General features: G+C 42.2%; 4 protein-coding genes across 6 annotated transcripts; 2 read left to right on the plus strand and 2 right to left on the minus strand.

Annotated features, from left to right (window-relative positions):
• Nucleotides 1-482: 482 nt before the first annotated feature.
• On the minus strand, nucleotides 483-893 carry LOC137963425 (pathogenesis-related protein PR-1-like). The gene has a single exon (XM_068810545.1). The coding sequence runs from the start codon at nucleotides 891-893 to the stop codon at nucleotides 483-485; it is 411 nt and encodes a 136-aa protein (XP_068666646.1).
• Nucleotides 894-1,756: 863 nt separating this feature from the next.
• Nucleotides 1,757-5,252, minus strand: LOC137962435 (heat stress transcription factor A-4b-like). 2 transcript variants are annotated; one of them, XM_068809304.1, is made up of 4 exons: nucleotides 4,965-5,252; nucleotides 4,297-4,703; nucleotides 3,040-4,197; nucleotides 1,757-2,134 (listed from the first exon to the last, which is right to left on the minus strand). In XM_068809304.1, the coding sequence occupies exons 2-3, from the start codon at nucleotides 4,510-4,512 to the stop codon at nucleotides 3,079-3,081; spliced, it is 1,335 nt and encodes a 444-aa protein (XP_068665405.1). In that variant the 5' UTR covers nucleotides 4,513-4,703; nucleotides 4,965-5,252; the 3' UTR covers nucleotides 1,757-2,134; nucleotides 3,040-3,078. The 2 variants fall into 2 exon arrangements, with proteins under 2 accessions (XP_068665405.1, XP_068665404.1); XM_068809303.1 differs by lacking the exon at nucleotides 1,757-2,134 and having other exon boundaries at nucleotides 2,843-4,197.
• A 2,156-nt stretch (nucleotides 5,253-7,408) lies between these two features.
• LOC137963529 (uncharacterized) lies at nucleotides 7,409-10,920 on the plus strand. Of its 2 annotated transcripts, XM_068810643.1 has the most exons (4): nucleotides 7,409-8,226; nucleotides 10,179-10,296; nucleotides 10,381-10,467; nucleotides 10,624-10,920. In XM_068810643.1, exons 1-4 carry the CDS (start codon nucleotides 7,445-7,447, stop codon nucleotides 10,681-10,683), a joined length of 1,047 nt encoding a protein of 348 aa, XP_068666744.1. In that variant the 5' UTR covers nucleotides 7,409-7,444; the 3' UTR covers nucleotides 10,684-10,920. The 2 variants fall into 2 exon arrangements, with proteins under 2 accessions (XP_068666744.1, XP_068666743.1); XM_068810642.1 differs by having other exon boundaries at nucleotides 10,381-10,920.
• Nucleotides 10,921-13,565: 2,645 nt separating this feature from the next.
• Nucleotides 13,566-16,790, plus strand: LOC137962272 (BES1/BZR1 homolog protein 4-like). The gene is made up of 2 exons (XM_068809044.1): nucleotides 13,566-14,150; nucleotides 15,564-16,790. Exons 1-2 carry the CDS (start codon nucleotides 13,935-13,937, stop codon nucleotides 16,347-16,349), a joined length of 1,002 nt encoding a protein of 333 aa, XP_068665145.1. The 5' UTR covers nucleotides 13,566-13,934; the 3' UTR covers nucleotides 16,350-16,790.
• Nucleotides 16,791-16,830: the final 40 nt, after the last annotated feature.

Consider the following 16,830-nt stretch of genomic DNA (forward strand, 5'->3'; position numbering starts at 1 on the left):
CTCCTCTACTAGTTGCCAATATTTGGTCGTATCCTTAAATACTAAACTATTCTCAAAATACAAATCGATTCATCAATTTATCGGAGTATCAACTAGTTTTGTTCCTCTAGGTTTACCTTGCTTTGATACTATGTAAAAATTAAGAAATAGAACTAGGATCAAGAAGGATTTCTGGGAATCCTCTAACGTTAGACCTTCATCAGCTCCTAACAAAAATTTTATTTACTTAAACCCTTAAATGCAAATTGCTTATCCCCTATGCTAGCAGCATGTCTTGCTCTTTCTCGAAAATGGCATCTTCCCGAATCAGATTTTAGCTTCTGATCCGTTCGCTAAAATGTGCAAGGCTTCATATAATCGTTACATAAAGATGTTATTGGAGGATTTACGATAAAATCTGGAAAAGACTAGAACAAGGATTAGGGACAGAAAATACTGAGCATCTGCAGCTCTTCAAAGATAAAAACGCCCTAGTAATAACTTCAGTATGGTCTTACACCAATAATGTTGCCATGGGGATAGTAGTTGCAGGTGATGAAACTGTCTCCGCTCCTGCATATCACCTTCGCACAGCCAACACTGGTCGTCGTCTTCCACACCAATTGAGTGTAGTGCAGACACTCCCTGTTTCCAATACATACATTCCGTTTGTAATCGTAATCCGATTTCTCGGCGGCCCAAAGCGCCACCGCTTGCGCAGGCGTCCAACGCTTCCCTTTACCCCAGAAGATATTCTCCCCCAAGTCCCCACTTGAATGGATCAGCCGGCAATCTCCTCTCCTCTGGTTCGCATACCACTTCGCGAACGTCGCCAGCCTGCTACTCCATTTCAGCCGAGGAAGCCCATGTTGAGCTCTGACTTTGTTATGAGCATTCAGGAACTCCGCCGCCATTGCCGCCGATTTCGACTTCGTTGAGTTGCTCACTACTGCTGCGTCGTTTGTGCAGAGGAGACAGAGAAGGAGAAAGAAGGACAGGCATAGGAGAGATGATGGGAGCTTAGGAGTGGCCATGGTTGGAACGAAGAGCCTTGTTTTGCAGTAGCCAAGACGGCTTTAATATCATGTAGTAGAACTGCACAATATCATGCAGTAATCCCCTAAATCGAAGGCACCAAGAACGTAACTGAACGTGGGAAATGATTGACTTTCATCGCACAGATGAACATGATAGTAATCATTTGCTATTAATGAAATCGATTCGTGAGCAGAAATGTCTGAATGTTTTATGCGTAATACCAGAACGTGGTGAGAACTGAGGTCTTCGCTGTCAGGAATTATATTTTTCCAGAAAGCTGAGACCATTTGGGGAAGATAAGACGTTTGGCGCTTCTAGTACAAACAGTAAACACCCGTAAATAACATGTAATCGGCACGTACTGATCTTAGTATCTGGGGGAGAAGAGCGAAGCACATGGACTAGCCCTTATTGATAATGCTACAACACCGAAACCCAGCTCGAGTCATGATCACATGCTCGCGTGTGATGCGGAGGGAAGGGAGCCAAATCGGCCATGACTCGCGCTCTAATTAGATTTGAGTAAGATGACACTTCATTTTTACTCCTATGAGATTAGGTTGAAAGATAAAAAAGATGGTGAGAGTGTACAAGTCATTTGGAGTCAGTAGAAGTGCAATAAAGGTAGGTGGCCCAATAATGAATCAAAAAAGCGATAGACTAGTTTACTCCTGTGAGAAACAAAGTTTTTTCTTTGTGTTTTTTTTTTTTTTTTTGTGCCAATTAGCCAGCTAAGAGGAAAAAAGCTCCCTGGAGATAAATGTGAACATAACAATAACATAGATATGAGGATGTGGATAATTCTTGGAAGACAATTGATGCATAGTAACATCTGCGGACTAATAACCAAAATGATTGTAACATAGACTAGTTTATTATCTTCATTGATGGTTCTACACCAGGCCAAAGTAACAAGATCATCGGTCATTCTGTCTTTTCTCTAAAAGCACACCTAGATACATACAAAGCCTGTATAAATCTATTGAAAGCATGAGTTCTCCTGTCTGCCTGCTCGAGGAAGTTGAATCGAGGTTAAGAATACATCTCCCCCTCTCATTTGATATGTTACAACTACAAGAACTTCCGAAACATATGTATGACATGCACCTCTTCAGAACTGATAAAATTAGATATGTCAAAATATTTTATAGTATATCTCATCAAAGTTAGAATTTTTTTTTTGCAACAAGCCGAATCGTGTCACTATAAATTAACATATGCATTGCCAAGAATTAAGCAGACAACAAGGATAAAGGAACAAGAAACTGCCCAAAAGAGATCAGTTAGATGAGGAATATCGTCTGTATAAAACTTTCAAGCACAGCACAACATGATCATGAACATGACATTGACCATTGAATTATACAGTAAATTTCTTTCCTCTTATAATGAATAGAAAGATAACAAATTTCTGTTAGATTATTTCTGAAAAGCCACATATGATGAGATGCAATTCAATGCAGTGGGTAGTCCAGTGGAACCTGAATATAGGAGAAAACCCACAAAGTATGCTCTTGGTTATTTTTGGCTGAATATAACATAGTGACAAAGCGATAAAATTTTACATCCATTCAGAGAGAAAAAGCAGGAAAGATAACAAAGATAAAATTTTACATTCATTTTTCAAAAAAATAAAAATATAAAGTCGAATTTTTACATACATTTGATGAGTGCATTCATTCCAGCTTTGAAAAAAATAGTCGTGCATGTAAATCATACATCGCTCATGTAAATCTATGTTTTGTAACGCTTTGTAAAAACATGTGCAATTCTTCTAAGTCTCCAATCTTTTTTTTCTTTCTGCAATAATCACTTGAAGCAAAAATTGAGCAAAAGTCAAAAGAGGAGCACCATATCGAATGAAACATGGTCAAAGATTAAAAAACCACAGTAAACATGTATAAATGAACAACATAAATCACTCACAAAACATCACAACCTGCTCGATATACAGAGGACTGTCACAGAAGTAATATAACCTCAACACATGGAACACCCATATTATACAAGAACCAGCCATACCTCTTTGTTCAATGGTATACATGCATCCACCTAAATCAATCAACCCACATTAGTTGTTCTCTCAGCTGGACTCAAATGTCCCATTTGTTCAGTAAGGTGATCCAATTTTTTCTTATTCCACCAAAAAATTGTTCTATCAGGAAGTTTGCTTTCAACTTTTCTGAGTGCATTGTCCCTTCTTTCAGATTGGACCTCCTGAGTATCTGTAGAACCAGGAGTTTCAGTCAAGAACTGTTCCCAGAACATATCGTTTGCCCCAGCAGGAGTAGCAGAAGCAACACTTCCCCGCTCCTTGGAAGGCTGACCCTCAGACCCTGACGGCTTAGAATTCATATCTATAATGGAAGCTTTAGGCTGAGCTGCTGAAAGAGGACTCCCAGCACAACTCGTAGACTCAGCCAGCTCTGGAGTAGAACTTACATCTCTGGAAGGAGGGGAAGATATATTCAGATTAGGTGACTGAGCTTGAAGATTTGCAATTGCATCCCCAGAGGAGGTGTTCATCTCTGTAAGGACTACACCTGGCTGCAACTGGGTGGAGCCAGCATACATTTCTTCACCAGAGGCATGACTAACCCCTCGCAGAAAATTCTCCCATGAATTTATAGATGACTCCATCTTCTCAAATGCCTCAGTGTTTATTACCTGCACTGAAATAACATCTGACCTCTCTCTGTTCTCCACAGTCACAATCTCATCACCATTTTCCATATCAGGCTCCTCACACAAATAATCTGGCTTTGGCAATCTCCTCTTCTTGTTTTGATTTTCAGAATGATGGACAAGATTAGATAGGAAACCTGGCTTTTGAATGACGCGTGCCAAGAATGACATCATCTGCCTCTGTCTGTATTCCATTTGCCTCAATTTTTCCTCTAGAGATTGCATTTGTGAATCCATCTCTTGTTGCTGTTGTGTATGTCTCTGTAAATCGGTAAGAAGCATCCCTTTTTCTTGTTTTAATCTCTCAATTTCATCATCAAGCTCTTGTTTCTCTGACTCAGGTAAAGCCCCAGAAGTAGTGCCTTGTGTTTGGTGGTGTTGGGAGTGGCTATGTATTGGCTTCCGCCTGTGGATGTTTTTCAATAGATGTCTCTGACCTCTTAGGAACTCCTCATTAGCAAATTCCCATTGGTCTGGGTCTATTTTCCGAAAACCCTGAAACATGATATGGATTTCACAAATCCATCAGACAATTAAGAATAAATATATATATATATAAGGAAGATATATAGATATATATCAGCAATAGCTTACATATGTGTTGAGTTGTCGGACGAAACTGGAGAAATTATTGTGCTTGAAATATTTGGGCAGTAAATCTCTAGCGAATTCCGGTGGATTCCAGACAATGAAGCTGCTGTTGCTCGGGCTCCAAGAGACGATAGAATTCGTGGATGGGTCATCAACCATATCATAGGTTTTGGTAAGAAACGGAGGGGGGGCATTTGAACTGCCCTGAGATCCATCCATTCTATGTGAGAACTTGGAATTCTACTCTCCGAAATCTGAACAACGGTGTGGACAAACCATCTCCGCATCAAAAAGGAGGCTGTGCCCAATGAAACACCAAAGATCTGATTCCGTTTGCGGTTTCTATGATACCTTGGAGGACAAGTTTCGCCCGAAACTGAAGTTCAAGGCAAAGCTTTCGCAGTCAAAACCTGCAAACCCTAGCTACCATAAGAGCCTTGGCATCTACAGTGTTACAATTGTAATGAACGACTCGTTTTTCAACAGGTATACAAAACTCAATTCAATCAAAAGACTCCAGTTAAAAAAGCCGTAAAAGAAAAGCAAACATGCTTAAAATACAGCTCGGAAAGCTCAAAAGAAAACGGAAAAAAGAACATCACTCATAAAACTCACAAAAAAATACTCCCCTTTATAAAAAGAAACACGTTTTCTTCGGTTTTGGACCTTACCTTGGAAGAAAAATGGAAAGGTTCAGCTAGGCTTCCATGAACTTGCGGTCGACGTTAAACAAATTGCAAATAGCTCTTTCCTTGAATAAAATCAACGGAAAGAGAAACCGGAAATATCCTTGGATAACAAAGTAAGCGCAAGAATTTCCGTCGGCCAAAAGCAAATGTTGAATTTGGGTTTTATCATCCTGCGTCCTAAAAAATTTTCAAAGTTGTAACAGACGAGGAAGAAGACGGCGGTGAAGGGCGTTATTGGGCTTCTTTGACTCTGTAGTTAGCGGAGACCTCTCAGGGTAAGACTGGTTCTCACTTTCTCTGTGCCTTCTTCCTAGTTTTTCCTTTTTTATTATTTCGTGCGAAGAAAATGATTCCGTTCATTAAAGTTGGATTAAATTCGGCCATTGGCTGGACTCGGACCTACCTCCGACCACCACAATAAAAAGAAAAAAAAAAGCCAAAAATTCCTTCCCGGTTAATAAATTAACACTAGCATATCCACTGCACTACTAAATAGACCGTGTAGGTGGGATTGTCTTTAGGGCCACCTGGATGAACCGTGTGGGTTAGGTTTGAGGCGTGACAGCGATAGTGCGACACCACCAAAGCTACAGAAAACATGGCCAAAGGCAGAACGGAAAGTGGATGTGTAAGAAGTGTACCACACCATCTTACTCGAGCTCGTTTATTTATTCATTTTTCTATGGCCCACCGAAGAAGCGGTTCGGATTAATTAGACGGACTTGTGAATTTATCTGATCTATAAAAAAGAAATGAGAACACAAGTGGCAAAACGTGGTTGACGACCTGTCCGCCTCTTATCCCCGAAGCAAGGCTTCGACCTTTAGGGCGTGCATCACGGGTTTGTTGGTGACATCGCCATTTCAGATTCACGAGTCGAACTAACTAGTGGTCCTTAGTCCGCAAATTGGAACTCCCCCCCCCCCCCCTTTTTTTTTTTTTTCAATCAAGTTAGAGATCATAATTTAATTAACTGATAATTAAGTAAAAGTCAGGAAATATACGATTAGGTTTTTGCCATCTGAAGTAGTTTGCCTGAATTATTTAGCATGTTTAAAGGTTTAATTAATCCTCTTCGGCACGGACGGGTACGTACAAGCCAATTTGATCCTTACTTTTACTGGTGTGTGGTACATTCGTGGGTCCTTGTGATTTGGCCAGGTGTGGTGTGCAATGTACTCCACAAATTCTACCTAAAAAAGAATTAATTGTCTCATGTGACAAAAATGCGTGCAGGTTGTTACAAAACTGTATGGAAGCCAACGGTGGACCTATCGAGATGTTGATTTTCAAGGATTTCTTTAGTTCGAGAGATATTATCACTCTATAAAATTATATTATTTTTTAAATAGGTTTATAAATTGTAAAAATAACTTTACTCGATGTCACAATTTCAATGGACGGAAATAGTTTAACATAAATAAGATAATTACAAAAATACTCCGATTTAACTTTATAATATTAAAAAATTAATTAAAATTAATTTATAAAAACACACTTTTTTTAAGTGGATCCACTTTGATTGTTTTCGTCGAGATAGATGAGGTGAAGGGGGGAAGTTCCCTCGTTTCTACAATGTCAAAAGGGGGTTGAATCTCGACTTTGATGGAAAAAGAACAAGTGTCTACGTCTAGGATTAAAAATCAAGAGTACTAATTTACCCTTGGATTTTATTTATCATTTTCATACGATGGAAAAGGATTAAAAATATTACTAGGTCAGGGTCAAATACTGAATTCATATGCACTAATATTAGACGTGTTGTTGGATAATAGTGTATATTACAGAGGTTAAGAGTTAATCCAATACAAAAAATTATTTAGTGTGAAACATACAGAAGCTTTATCTGATCAATAACTATCTCAGCCGTTCAGAACTTCGGTCTTGGCACGACGGGTCCGTTATTTGTTCATGTCCAAAACTCTGGCGGTGGCTGTTGACGAATAAAAATGTTGTCAAATTGACCAGCGGAAACGAGTTAAAAAAAAGCAAAAACTAAGGACCACATAAACGGGCAAGTCCGAAAATCCTGTAGGAAAGATCAAGAGGCGTGACAACCAGCGATACTTCTGTTGACCAATGAAATGTGATAGGAAGGTCGCTGCAGATATGAGCCAGCGGTCACAAGTGGCGCGCTAAAGTCGGACGAACAGCCCGGTCGACTCAGCGTGTCCCATCCTCACGACCCTCTATTGTTTTGTTACTGAGAGGAAATTAAACAATTACCTATCTTATTTATCAAGAGCCCACGTGATAAATTCAGATTCCAGGTTCCATCTTTTAAATGTCGAAGCTTTAACTAAAATCGAGATTCCAGATTTACTGCCGCTTGCTCGGCATTAGTGAACCATCGTCGGTCAGCCGCTCCTCCAGGGCCTAGCATTAGAAGTCTTAAACCCAAAACCCAACCCCGAGGTTCCCGAAGTCCCATCCCGTTCTGCTATTTTTTTCTTGCGCTGAAGATGGTTTTCTTCACCTCCAATCGCCTGCTCTTTAGACTCCAAATCGGGGTGAGATATCCGGAAAACCCTCCTTTTCGCTCTTTTTCAATTTTGTCCATTCTTGGAGGTTTAGGTTCCAGGGTTTCTTCGTCTTTCGTATCTCTATCGTCTCCTACCAGAAGAGACCTCGAGTTCTTGGATGAACAAGTGAAAACAGAATCGATACATTCGCAGAGTGTCCAGTTTAAAGTACCAGCCTCCACCGATGAGTTTGAAACTTTTGGTCAATGGACGAAAAAGGAGAAGAAACGTGAACTGCGTGGAAGGGTTGATGATAACGAATTATCTGTGGAAGAAGGATCGCTAAATATTTCGCCAGCTGACGAAATAAAGGAATCGAGGAAGAAAATGCGGATTCTAGAAAAAGAGGTGGAGCTTTTGAGAGAAAATGAGATTCTGAAAGAGAATGTGAAATGTCAAGAGGCGGGAATGAAAGACGTCAGCCTTCACTCTCTATTTGCAAATCGACGAAGATCGGGCAGGAAAGACTCCTTCACGAAAGAAACAATTTTTAGTCAACCTACAGAACGTAAGTCGTCGAGGCAAGATGTAAATAGCCGCGAAGGACCCTCTCCTGGGATGGTTATGTTTGTTAATACTTTATGTGAGCAAGGATACCTAAATGGTACAGGTATCTTACAGGAGGAAGGGTTGAATTTTGATCGCCTTTCTAACGCTCGAGTCCAAGATGCATTGAAGTCGGCTGCCGAGAGGTTCGGCCGGGACCATCAGGAGATTGCAAAGTAAGTCTACTTTATTGCTTGCGTTGGGAAATAGGACCATTTTGATTGTATTTGCTTGGGATTGCTCACCAGAGGGAAAAGTAATAAAAAGTTCCCTGTTGGGATTTCTTTTCCTTTTTCTCTAAAACTCACAATGAAGTATTCTATGTATAGATTTAAAATTTGAGTTTGGATAGACCACTAATAGGTTAGAAGTGACCAACAAGTCGCCGAATCTGTGCTCAAGGTATAGCTTGAGCCTCTTCCTGGATTAGATCAGTTTTGCTGTAAAAATTTTCCGGAGTCCTTCGCTGTTATTTTTCCATGCTGCACTAAGATCTCTATTCATTTTATATCTTTTCATTGTTCAATTCCTAATGAAGGACCAATGAAGCAAGTTGGATATCGTGAGAGTAAGAAATTTATGAGATCTTTGGTCGATTACAGTTGTCCATGGATTTACTTCTGAAGAATATGGTGCAGAATCTTATGAGGGAACTGATAAAACATTATCGTCCCCATTGAGTACAATTTGAAAAACCCTTTCCTTGTGCAACTGTAGTCTTACCACTAGGGGGGCTGTAGTTATTAGTCTCCTATATGAGGATTTCCATGAATTTATGGAGAAAGGTAGAAGCAAAGCTGAAAAGTATGTGAACTGCATCACCACAATATTCAGCATGAAGCATGGGAAGGTTCAATAAGAAGTCAATCAGAGCTTAAACTTTCTCATATGCAAGAATTATAGGAGGAAAGTGGTATTGTCAATGCTAAGGACATCCCTAACCCTTTTAATCACTGGAATGGTTACTGTAACTGCATTTTCTGCACCTGTCCATATTTCAAATAGAATCACATTGTCTGCTGTATCAGGTATCCTACAGAAGAAAGAAAGGTATATAGCTATCAATATTGGCCTATATACTGTATTGGCTTCTTCAACATAAACATCGCACCACATTCACTTGATACTAGGTCTCAGTGCATGTCATCACATTAGTCAGTCCCATTTCTTACTGATATTGAAATTTATGAGTCTAATAGAGCTATCAAACTTAGGTCAACTTCAAGGAATCACCATGCAAAGAGAGTTTCTGTAGAATTCTTGACCCATCATTTGTTATATATATATTCCATTCATATTATATTGTTAAGCAGTGTTTTGAATAAAGAAAAGGAGGATATTCAGAGTGCTTTTCTATAACATTTAAGATGTCAAACCTAACAGAAATCGTAAGAATGTTCATGGAGAGAATTGTACAGGAGAACTGAAAAGAGCAAATTGGAGCAAATACCTAAGAAGGTTGAACAAGTAGGTGCCGAGTGGATACTTCTGCTGATATTTTATGAAGCCAGTGATGCAAGAATCCCAATTGCCATTGTGATTCCCTCCGGGGAGTAGTAAGAGATCTAACTAACTTGTTATAAATACTTAAAATTGGTTTGTTGTTATTTGAACATAATTTTTACTAATACTTAAAATTCATTTATCTCTTTTAATGCTGTCAACTTGTTTGCCAATCTTAGTTCTCTGTACACAGAGTAAGCTGAAAGTCACTCAGTATGCATAGCATGCAGTGAACAACACACAAAACAAATAAACACCTCAAGTTAAAATGCAGGCCTTTGGGTGAAGTTTAACATATTGAACAAAAAAAGGTGGATTGATTCATATAAGTCGTAGCTTGATTGAAAGGGTTTGAAAAAAAGAAAAACGAAGTCCTGTGGTTGAAGGGTTCAGTAATTAGTGCTCCCACTTTGTGAATTAGAAGTCAGGGCCTCCGAGAGATGTAAAATAACCCTTCCAAATTGTTGATATGGTTTCTAACCTGTTTACTTGAGTGTTTGGTTTGAATTTCTCTATCTATGATTCTGGAGCTGTTTCTGATGAGGTCTCCATTATTGTCTGGAAACATTTCTTAGTTGATTGCATGTGCATTATCTTTTGATCGAAGGACAGTTTTTATTTGCAGGTGGTTGTCAGGCAGTCAGTTGAAGAAGGTAGCTCTTTTTGGTTGCCCATCTGTTGAAAGAAAAACAGTTTTTGCAGCGAAGACGTTAAGATCTTTCTTTAGCATTCAGGAAGATGTTGTAAGTTAGTGCAGAGTTCTGTATTTTCCTCTGCATCCTCATCCTAACTTTAAAATATGATCACACTCTTTGCTATGCATTCAGGTATGTCGAGCCTGCAAGTTGAGAAGCTCTTGCAAGTTTGTGAACCAAAGAGTCAGCAAGATAGAGAAACTAATATTAGAGGATGCGGTGAGAGTACTTACTGTTTTTGGCATAGGTTTAGTGCCTCGGCTGCTTCTGTTATCCGATGAAGTTAAGGCATCCACCGACAAACTTCTGCAGGAGCTTGTTAAATTAAGCAAGTAATTACCGTGATCATGACACCTGTTAACTTGTTCTTCTCAGCATTTGAAATGGCGTCCCCCTGTAATCAGTGGCTCCAATTGCTCAATGTCCGATAGGTGAGAGGTGACTAGGGGGCCATTGGTACTGATTCTTAGTCACAAATCACCCCAAGTTGTCTCAAGAATTCCTCTCCGCATCTAATCTGTTATTTGGACATCAATGAGGGAGGTCCTCCGTAGGTTGAAGAGCGAAGCCTGCGGGAGTTCTCGGAGAGCTTTATGGTTTATGAAGCTATGAACGTCATGTACTGTATAGAATCTCGTCATATGCCTGTAGTTATTATCTTCATAAAACAAGTCTTCCTGACAATCGCTTGCACGCATCCTTGCCCAGCCGTCCTTGACGATTTGGTATTTAGACAAATCACCAAGTCCGACCGTCTGTTTTGTCCAGGGCCATCACCTCTCCAAAAGGCACACGTTTCATCTGTGCGGTCGACGGGGGACATTTCACGTGTACCCTAAACAAGTTCAACCCAACACGACGAGTCTCAGATAGGGGCCAACGAAATTATGATATTATGACCGACATTCATCGTTTGTAGCGAGGCATGGTTGGCCTTTCATTAAAAGCTCAGGGACGTTTTGGTCCAAGTACCGTATAGAATCTCATCATATGCGAGAGCTTATCATAATTGACTGCGCCATCTCATTTTGACCAGTCAACGGAACTTATCTTTCCTTTGTTACAATTACAGAACAAAGATTGAGACATTTCCCGGTGAATTCCTTCCAAGCGCAGAGCAAGTCCTCTCGTACAGAAAAAAATGCAACGTAATAATCAAACAAAGAATGACAAGCTTAACTATTGTCATGCGGGCCCGCCATCTGTTGGCTCCTATCATGGCCAACACGGCTGCATTCCACAAGCTTTTGTAGCTTAATCGATTGAAAATAACTCGGCCGATGTGTCCAAAGGAGGACCATGTAGCGTGGAGCATTTTTCGTGTCTTTAGGGAAATCAGAGATCGGGTAACAGATGGCTCTGTCTTTCTGGGTTTGAACGGAACGTGACAATACATGTTTTTGATCCGAATGGCTACGCACGCGCTTTGTATTCCCCTCTCGACAACCGTTATTGTTTTCTAGTGTAACGGACTGCTTCGGTTGAGGGCCTGTCGTTAATATACTGATGGGTCGTGTGTACAGCATGAAGCAGAAATAACTGCATCTTTAATCGATTTACACAGTTCAAAATGTAAGCCTTACATGTCGAGCTCCCTCCAATTCAAGGGTAACGAGATTGGAACTAACTGGCATCCTGTGGTAGCTGAGGGGAAATTCCGGCTTTGACGTCGAAAAAGTGGCGGAGGAAGCCGTATCATCATCATGTATCCCACTTTGGATCTGGGTTGCGCCCCAACCGGTAAGACTCAATCGACTCACTTTACCTTTCTCTGTCTTGGCTTTTACTTATTTCTTTTATAACCTCTCAAGATTTTAAAAGGCCTGGAATATGACACGCAATCAAATACACTGCTGTTCATGATCTATCCCTACTGCTTCCAATTTTCGACCCGTAAAGCAGACAATTTTTTTTTTTTTTTTTACCCGTAAAATTCTCAGATCAGTCCAACGGTTTTAATTGACGTCACTAGCCAAAAGCAAAGCTAATCCAGATACCAAGTAATTAACTAGGCCAAACAAGATCATGTGCAATCGAATAATTAAACACAAGTTGAAATTACCCAAACCACCTCTAGATTAAGACGGGCGCATGTGGAAGACTACTGGGTCATTTGGTCAACTCGTTTCCCGGGAAAGAGAAAAAGGGGCAATCTCGTAAACCCACCCTCGCACCTTTCGCTTTTTATCTTCTTCCTCCGTAGCTCTGCCTCGTGAGTGGCGGGCATAACGGGTTGCATGTGACCCACTTCTGCCAACGCCGGTGCACCCCACTCATTCCCGAAGTCGTTGCCGCGTACAAACCCAACCCCCGAGCCCATCGACCCCTGACCCGGCCCCCGGACACCAACCCCCTTTATCCAATCCAGCTTTCGCTGACCGGTCTCATGTCCGTTTGCACGTGCGAAATGGGTCTCGTCTACCCGTGACTAACGTAAAGTGGGCACGACCACGTCCACCGTGCGCCACCAGGCTGACAGCGCGGCGCGGCTGCCTCTCACCCGATCGTGCGAACCAGGGTGGCACGTAGAGGTGCTCTGGTAGGTCCAAAACATATCACGTGTGGGTCCCGTACTTCCCTACGAGACCAGAGACGGTTTTCTCTTTTCTGGAACCCCATCAGCGGCTCTGCAACAGGTGTAAGCGCGCCTCCCGGACGGGAAAACGCCAAAGATTCGGGGCGTTATTTATTCTCTCTCAGTCGCCTCCGCCGTCTAGCCTACTGCAGGGAAGTAATCGGCTGCGCGGGCGAAAAAGGTAACTGGGGAGGAAAGGGGACGGTTGGGGTTTCATCTTTCACATCACCCGACGCATCGAGGGCTTCTAATCTAATCGAGTTTGGAGCTGGGCGGGTTATCTCCAGTGGTTTCAGCTCATCTACTGTCTGGTCGACGCTCTCTCAGTCGTCAGTACCCGTTTCCTAGTTCTAATTTCTGATATGACTACTCTCCATTAAAAATCACCTCTGCTTTTCTCCCATCGCTCTCGGGTCGGTCCTTACTTTCTGGGTGATATATAACGAATGGCTAATTGCCTATATTTAACCAATTAATGATGGCATAATCTCGTGAAAATCGCCGCGGCCCATTTTCATTTCCCACTTTACCCCCATCCGTTTCTCTATTTTATCAAACCAAGCCACTTTCCGGCGTTAGTTTCTTGTATGGCAGTAGATTAGCGGAGCACCCGTAGGAAAGCACGAAAGTGAACAAGTGGCATTTCCGTGATTTTGGATGGAACGACGACTACTTTTCACTACCTAATGTATTTAATTCACCCTTCCTCGCGTGTTTTCATTTATTTTGTTCTGCGCTTTGCGACTTCTCCGGTTTCAACAAAACACCTATCCGGTCTCTCCGAGTGCATCTTTTTCCTTGTCCGAGAAGCTTCAACGACGTCGTCCCCATTTCCGACCAGTCTGCTTCTCGCTGATCAGAATACCCCCAGGGTGCTTCCAGCGGATCTGATTCTCTGTTTCTGGCGTTCGGTGGCTTCTGCGACGGTTTTGATCTCCGGTGATCCCGTGCCGCTTCTGAACGCAGATCCAGCTTGAGATCGATTTCTCTTGTCCTGGATGAGGCTTTCTGGGGGGTATTTACTGCCCTGAGGAGCTCCGCTGAGGAGAGTTCAGGTTTCTGGTTTCGATAATAATTTACTAATTATTCGTGAAAGGAGAGGGACGGCGATATGACGTCCGGAACGAGGCTTCCGACATGGAAGGAGAGGGAGAACAATAAGAGAAGAGAGAGGAGGAGAAGGGCGATCGCGGCCAAGATCTACTCCGGACTGCGTATGTATGGCAACTACAAGCTTCCGAAGCATTGCGACAACAACGAGGTCTTGAAAGCTCTGTGTGCCGAGGCAGGCTGGGCTGTGGAAGAGGACGGCACCACTTATAGAAAGGTAAACACTGAACCTAATCACTGTTGGCTCTTACGCCATTAATGGCCACAATAAGGTTTGTGTTCTTGATGTATAAATTAGTATTTTAATTAAGGCGTGGCTATCGTACGCATGTTGACTGGATTTGACCATTTACAGTGGAGGCCAGCGACTACCCTTTCACTAATTCTGCAGGCTCTTGTTCAGGAGATGCAGGGGTTTTGCTAGCGTGCGCTTCTTGTGGGAGTTTTGTGTCGTTGGGGCCGTGACCATGGGAGATCATTTTCTATTGTTCTGATTTCTGAGATTGAGTCCGATCATTGGTTCTCTTTTCCGACCTGGTCCAACAGGCGCACGCTAGTATTAGTTTCACTTTCTTCACCTTATTTTTTTTCCTGGCGGCCTACCGCGTCTATGATGCACGGGGAGAAAGATTTAGTTCCTATGCAGGAAGCTGAAATTTCAATAGTTGAAACTACCCTTCCCCTAATGAAGGAAGCGTGTTCTAATTCCGAGTAGATAATCTAGGAATTCCCACTATTTCCCATTCCTTGCTAAACCCTAGATTTTAATGTTGACCATAGTCACCATTCACCATTTTCTACTTCCATGCAATCAAAACTGCTTTTGAATGGATTTGCTCGCCCCTCTTATGGAGATGTATACCCCACTGCCCATGTGTGAAGGATCTCGGAGGTCTACCGTGGTTCTACCCAAATGACGGGAATGCACCTGCTTGGTGAAACATTTCCATCTTCAGGTATCGCGAAGCCTTTTTCCTCTGAAGGCCGATATCGTCATCTTGATTTTCTTTTGCTTTCAGTCTCATCTAGTATTTTAATGCCCGTAGAAAAGCTCTACACCTTGGCGAGATTCCCGCAATCGAAGTCCCAAAGTGACGACGCCTGAGAACGGCAGCGACGTTTTTCGGGCGTCGCGCTCTTTCTTTACGAAGAAAGGATCTACCGCGTGGGAATGTGATTCCTTTCGAGGAGCTTGAGATATCGAAATCCCTTGTCTTTCTTACATCCCTTGGGTTCTGTGTCACGTGGCCAAGAGGCTTGGGAGGTTAGTTTGTTGCAGGACAGACTTACTGAGTGTTATATACTATTTGAATGGTAAAGGGGGGGGTACGAAGGTGGGGATGATGTTCACTGAAGCAAGGCCGGTATGTGTAGTTTGATGTTACTTGATTGGCGTGATTGGTCAACAACCTTGCCAAAAGAATCCTATCTTCTCTTCGAATTGCTTATATTATTTCCCTCTTACTTTTTACAAAGTGTAGTTTCGTTAGTTTCTGACTCCGACCACTATGTTTAATCTACCTCATTTTACTGTCTTTGAGTGTCCTGAATCTTACTGTATAACTGAAGAACTGGGAACTTGCCGTTAATAATTGTTTACAGTCAACCTTGTTTCTCTGTTGTCTTTTAGGGATGCAAGCCCGTGGAGCGGATGGAAGTCGTTGGTGGGTCTGCATCAGCCAGTCCATGCTCATCCTACCACCCAAGCCCACGCGCTTCCTATAATCCAAGTCCTGCCTCTTCCTCCTTCCCAAGCCCAGCTTCTTCCTCGTATGCAGCGAATGCAAATCCTAATCCGGACCCGAATTCACTCATCCCGTGGCTGAAGAACTTGTCCTCGTCATCATCCTCTGCCTCGTCGAAGTTACCCCACCATCTTTACATCCACGGTGGGTCCATAAGCGCTCCTGTCACACCTCCTCTGAGTTCCCCGACTGCCCGCACCCCTCGAATCAAAACAGACTGGGATGACAATTCCACTGCTCCTTCGTGGGGTGGACACCACCATTCATTTCTACCCTCTTCCACTCCTCCGAGTCCAGGCCGGCCGATAATTACTGACTCGGGCTGGTTTGCCGGCCTTCGTGTACCGCCAGGAGGGCCATCCTCACCAACTTTCAGTCTTGTCTCTTCTAACCCGTTTGGACTCAAGGATGAGGCCATGGCTGGTGGGGGCTCGAGGATGTGGACGCCGGGACAGAGCGGGACATGCTCACCTGTAGTCGCAGGCACACCCCCACACCCAGATGTTCAAATGCTGGATAGCGTTTCAGATGAGTTTGCATTTGGAAGTAATATGACAGGGCTTGTAAAGCCATGGGAAGGAGAAAGGATTCATGAAGAATGCGTGTCTGATGAGCTTGAATTAACTCTAGGGAGCTCGCACACTAGGTGCTCCGGTTCTGACAATGCATGACGGATTATTGCCGGGTTTCCCTCCCCTGCACACCCTTGTCTGTTTCTTGTCATTTTCTCTCTCTCTGTTGTGGTTTTGTTGCCAAGGAAAGAGGAAGAGGCAAGATTCTTCGTCTGTTATCATGACTTTCCTCTCTTCTTCGAGGAAGAATGCAACAATTGTTTGTTTTTATACTCTTTGTCATTGAAGTGTTGGAACGGAAAAATGATCTCAGCAAATTGTTGTAGGCAGATGAGGATGAAGATAGGAGAGTAGGATGTTATCCTTTATTTTATTTTTCTTTTTTTTTCTTTTCCAAATTATATATATGCAGGTGAGGATGAAGATAGGAGAGGAGGATGTTATCCTTTATTTTATTTTTCTTTTCTTTTCTTTTCCAAATTATATAGGGTTTGAACCCTCCCACTTTTTGTACCTTATATATATTTACGTTTTTCTAGATTTTCGCTTGATCATTTCTTAAATTTTCATAAGATTTCTC

Source organism: Aristolochia californica, unplaced genomic scaffold (genome assembly GCF_029961685.1).
Source record: "Aristolochia californica isolate CCGP_79_NKW_82.1479 unplaced genomic scaffold, dmAriCali1.0.hap1 SCAF_4, whole genome shotgun sequence".
NCBI lineage: Eukaryota > Viridiplantae > Streptophyta > Magnoliopsida > Piperales > Aristolochiaceae > Aristolochia > Aristolochia californica.

Excerpts from the sequence above, each read along its gene's own strand:
- LOC137963425 (XM_068810545.1), bottom strand. The coding sequence starts at position 893 with ATGGCGGCGGAGTTCCTGAATGCTCATAACAAAGTCAGAGCTCAACAT.
- LOC137962435 (XM_068809304.1), bottom strand. The coding sequence starts at position 4,512 with ATGGATGGATCTCAGGGCAGTTCAAATGCCCCCCCTCCGTTTCTTACC. Across the intron at positions 4,198-4,296 it reads TCCGACAACTCAACACATAT|GGTTTTCGGAAAATAGACCC; the intron begins GTAAGCTATTGC and ends ATCATGTTTCAG.
- LOC137963529 (XM_068810642.1), top strand. The coding sequence starts at position 7,445 with ATGGTTTTCTTCACCTCCAATCGCCTGCTCTTTAGACTCCAAATCGGG. Across the intron at positions 8,227-10,178 it reads GACCATCAGGAGATTGCAAA|GTGGTTGTCAGGCAGTCAGT; the intron begins GTAAGTCTACTT and ends TTTTATTTGCAG. Across the intron at positions 10,297-10,380 it reads TTAGCATTCAGGAAGATGTT|GTATGTCGAGCCTGCAAGTT; the intron begins GTAAGTTAGTGC and ends CTATGCATTCAG.
- LOC137962272 (XM_068809044.1), top strand. The coding sequence starts at position 13,935 with ATGACGTCCGGAACGAGGCTTCCGACATGGAAGGAGAGGGAGAACAAT. Across the intron at positions 14,151-15,563 it reads ACGGCACCACTTATAGAAAG|GGATGCAAGCCCGTGGAGCG; the intron begins GTAAACACTGAA and ends GTTGTCTTTTAG.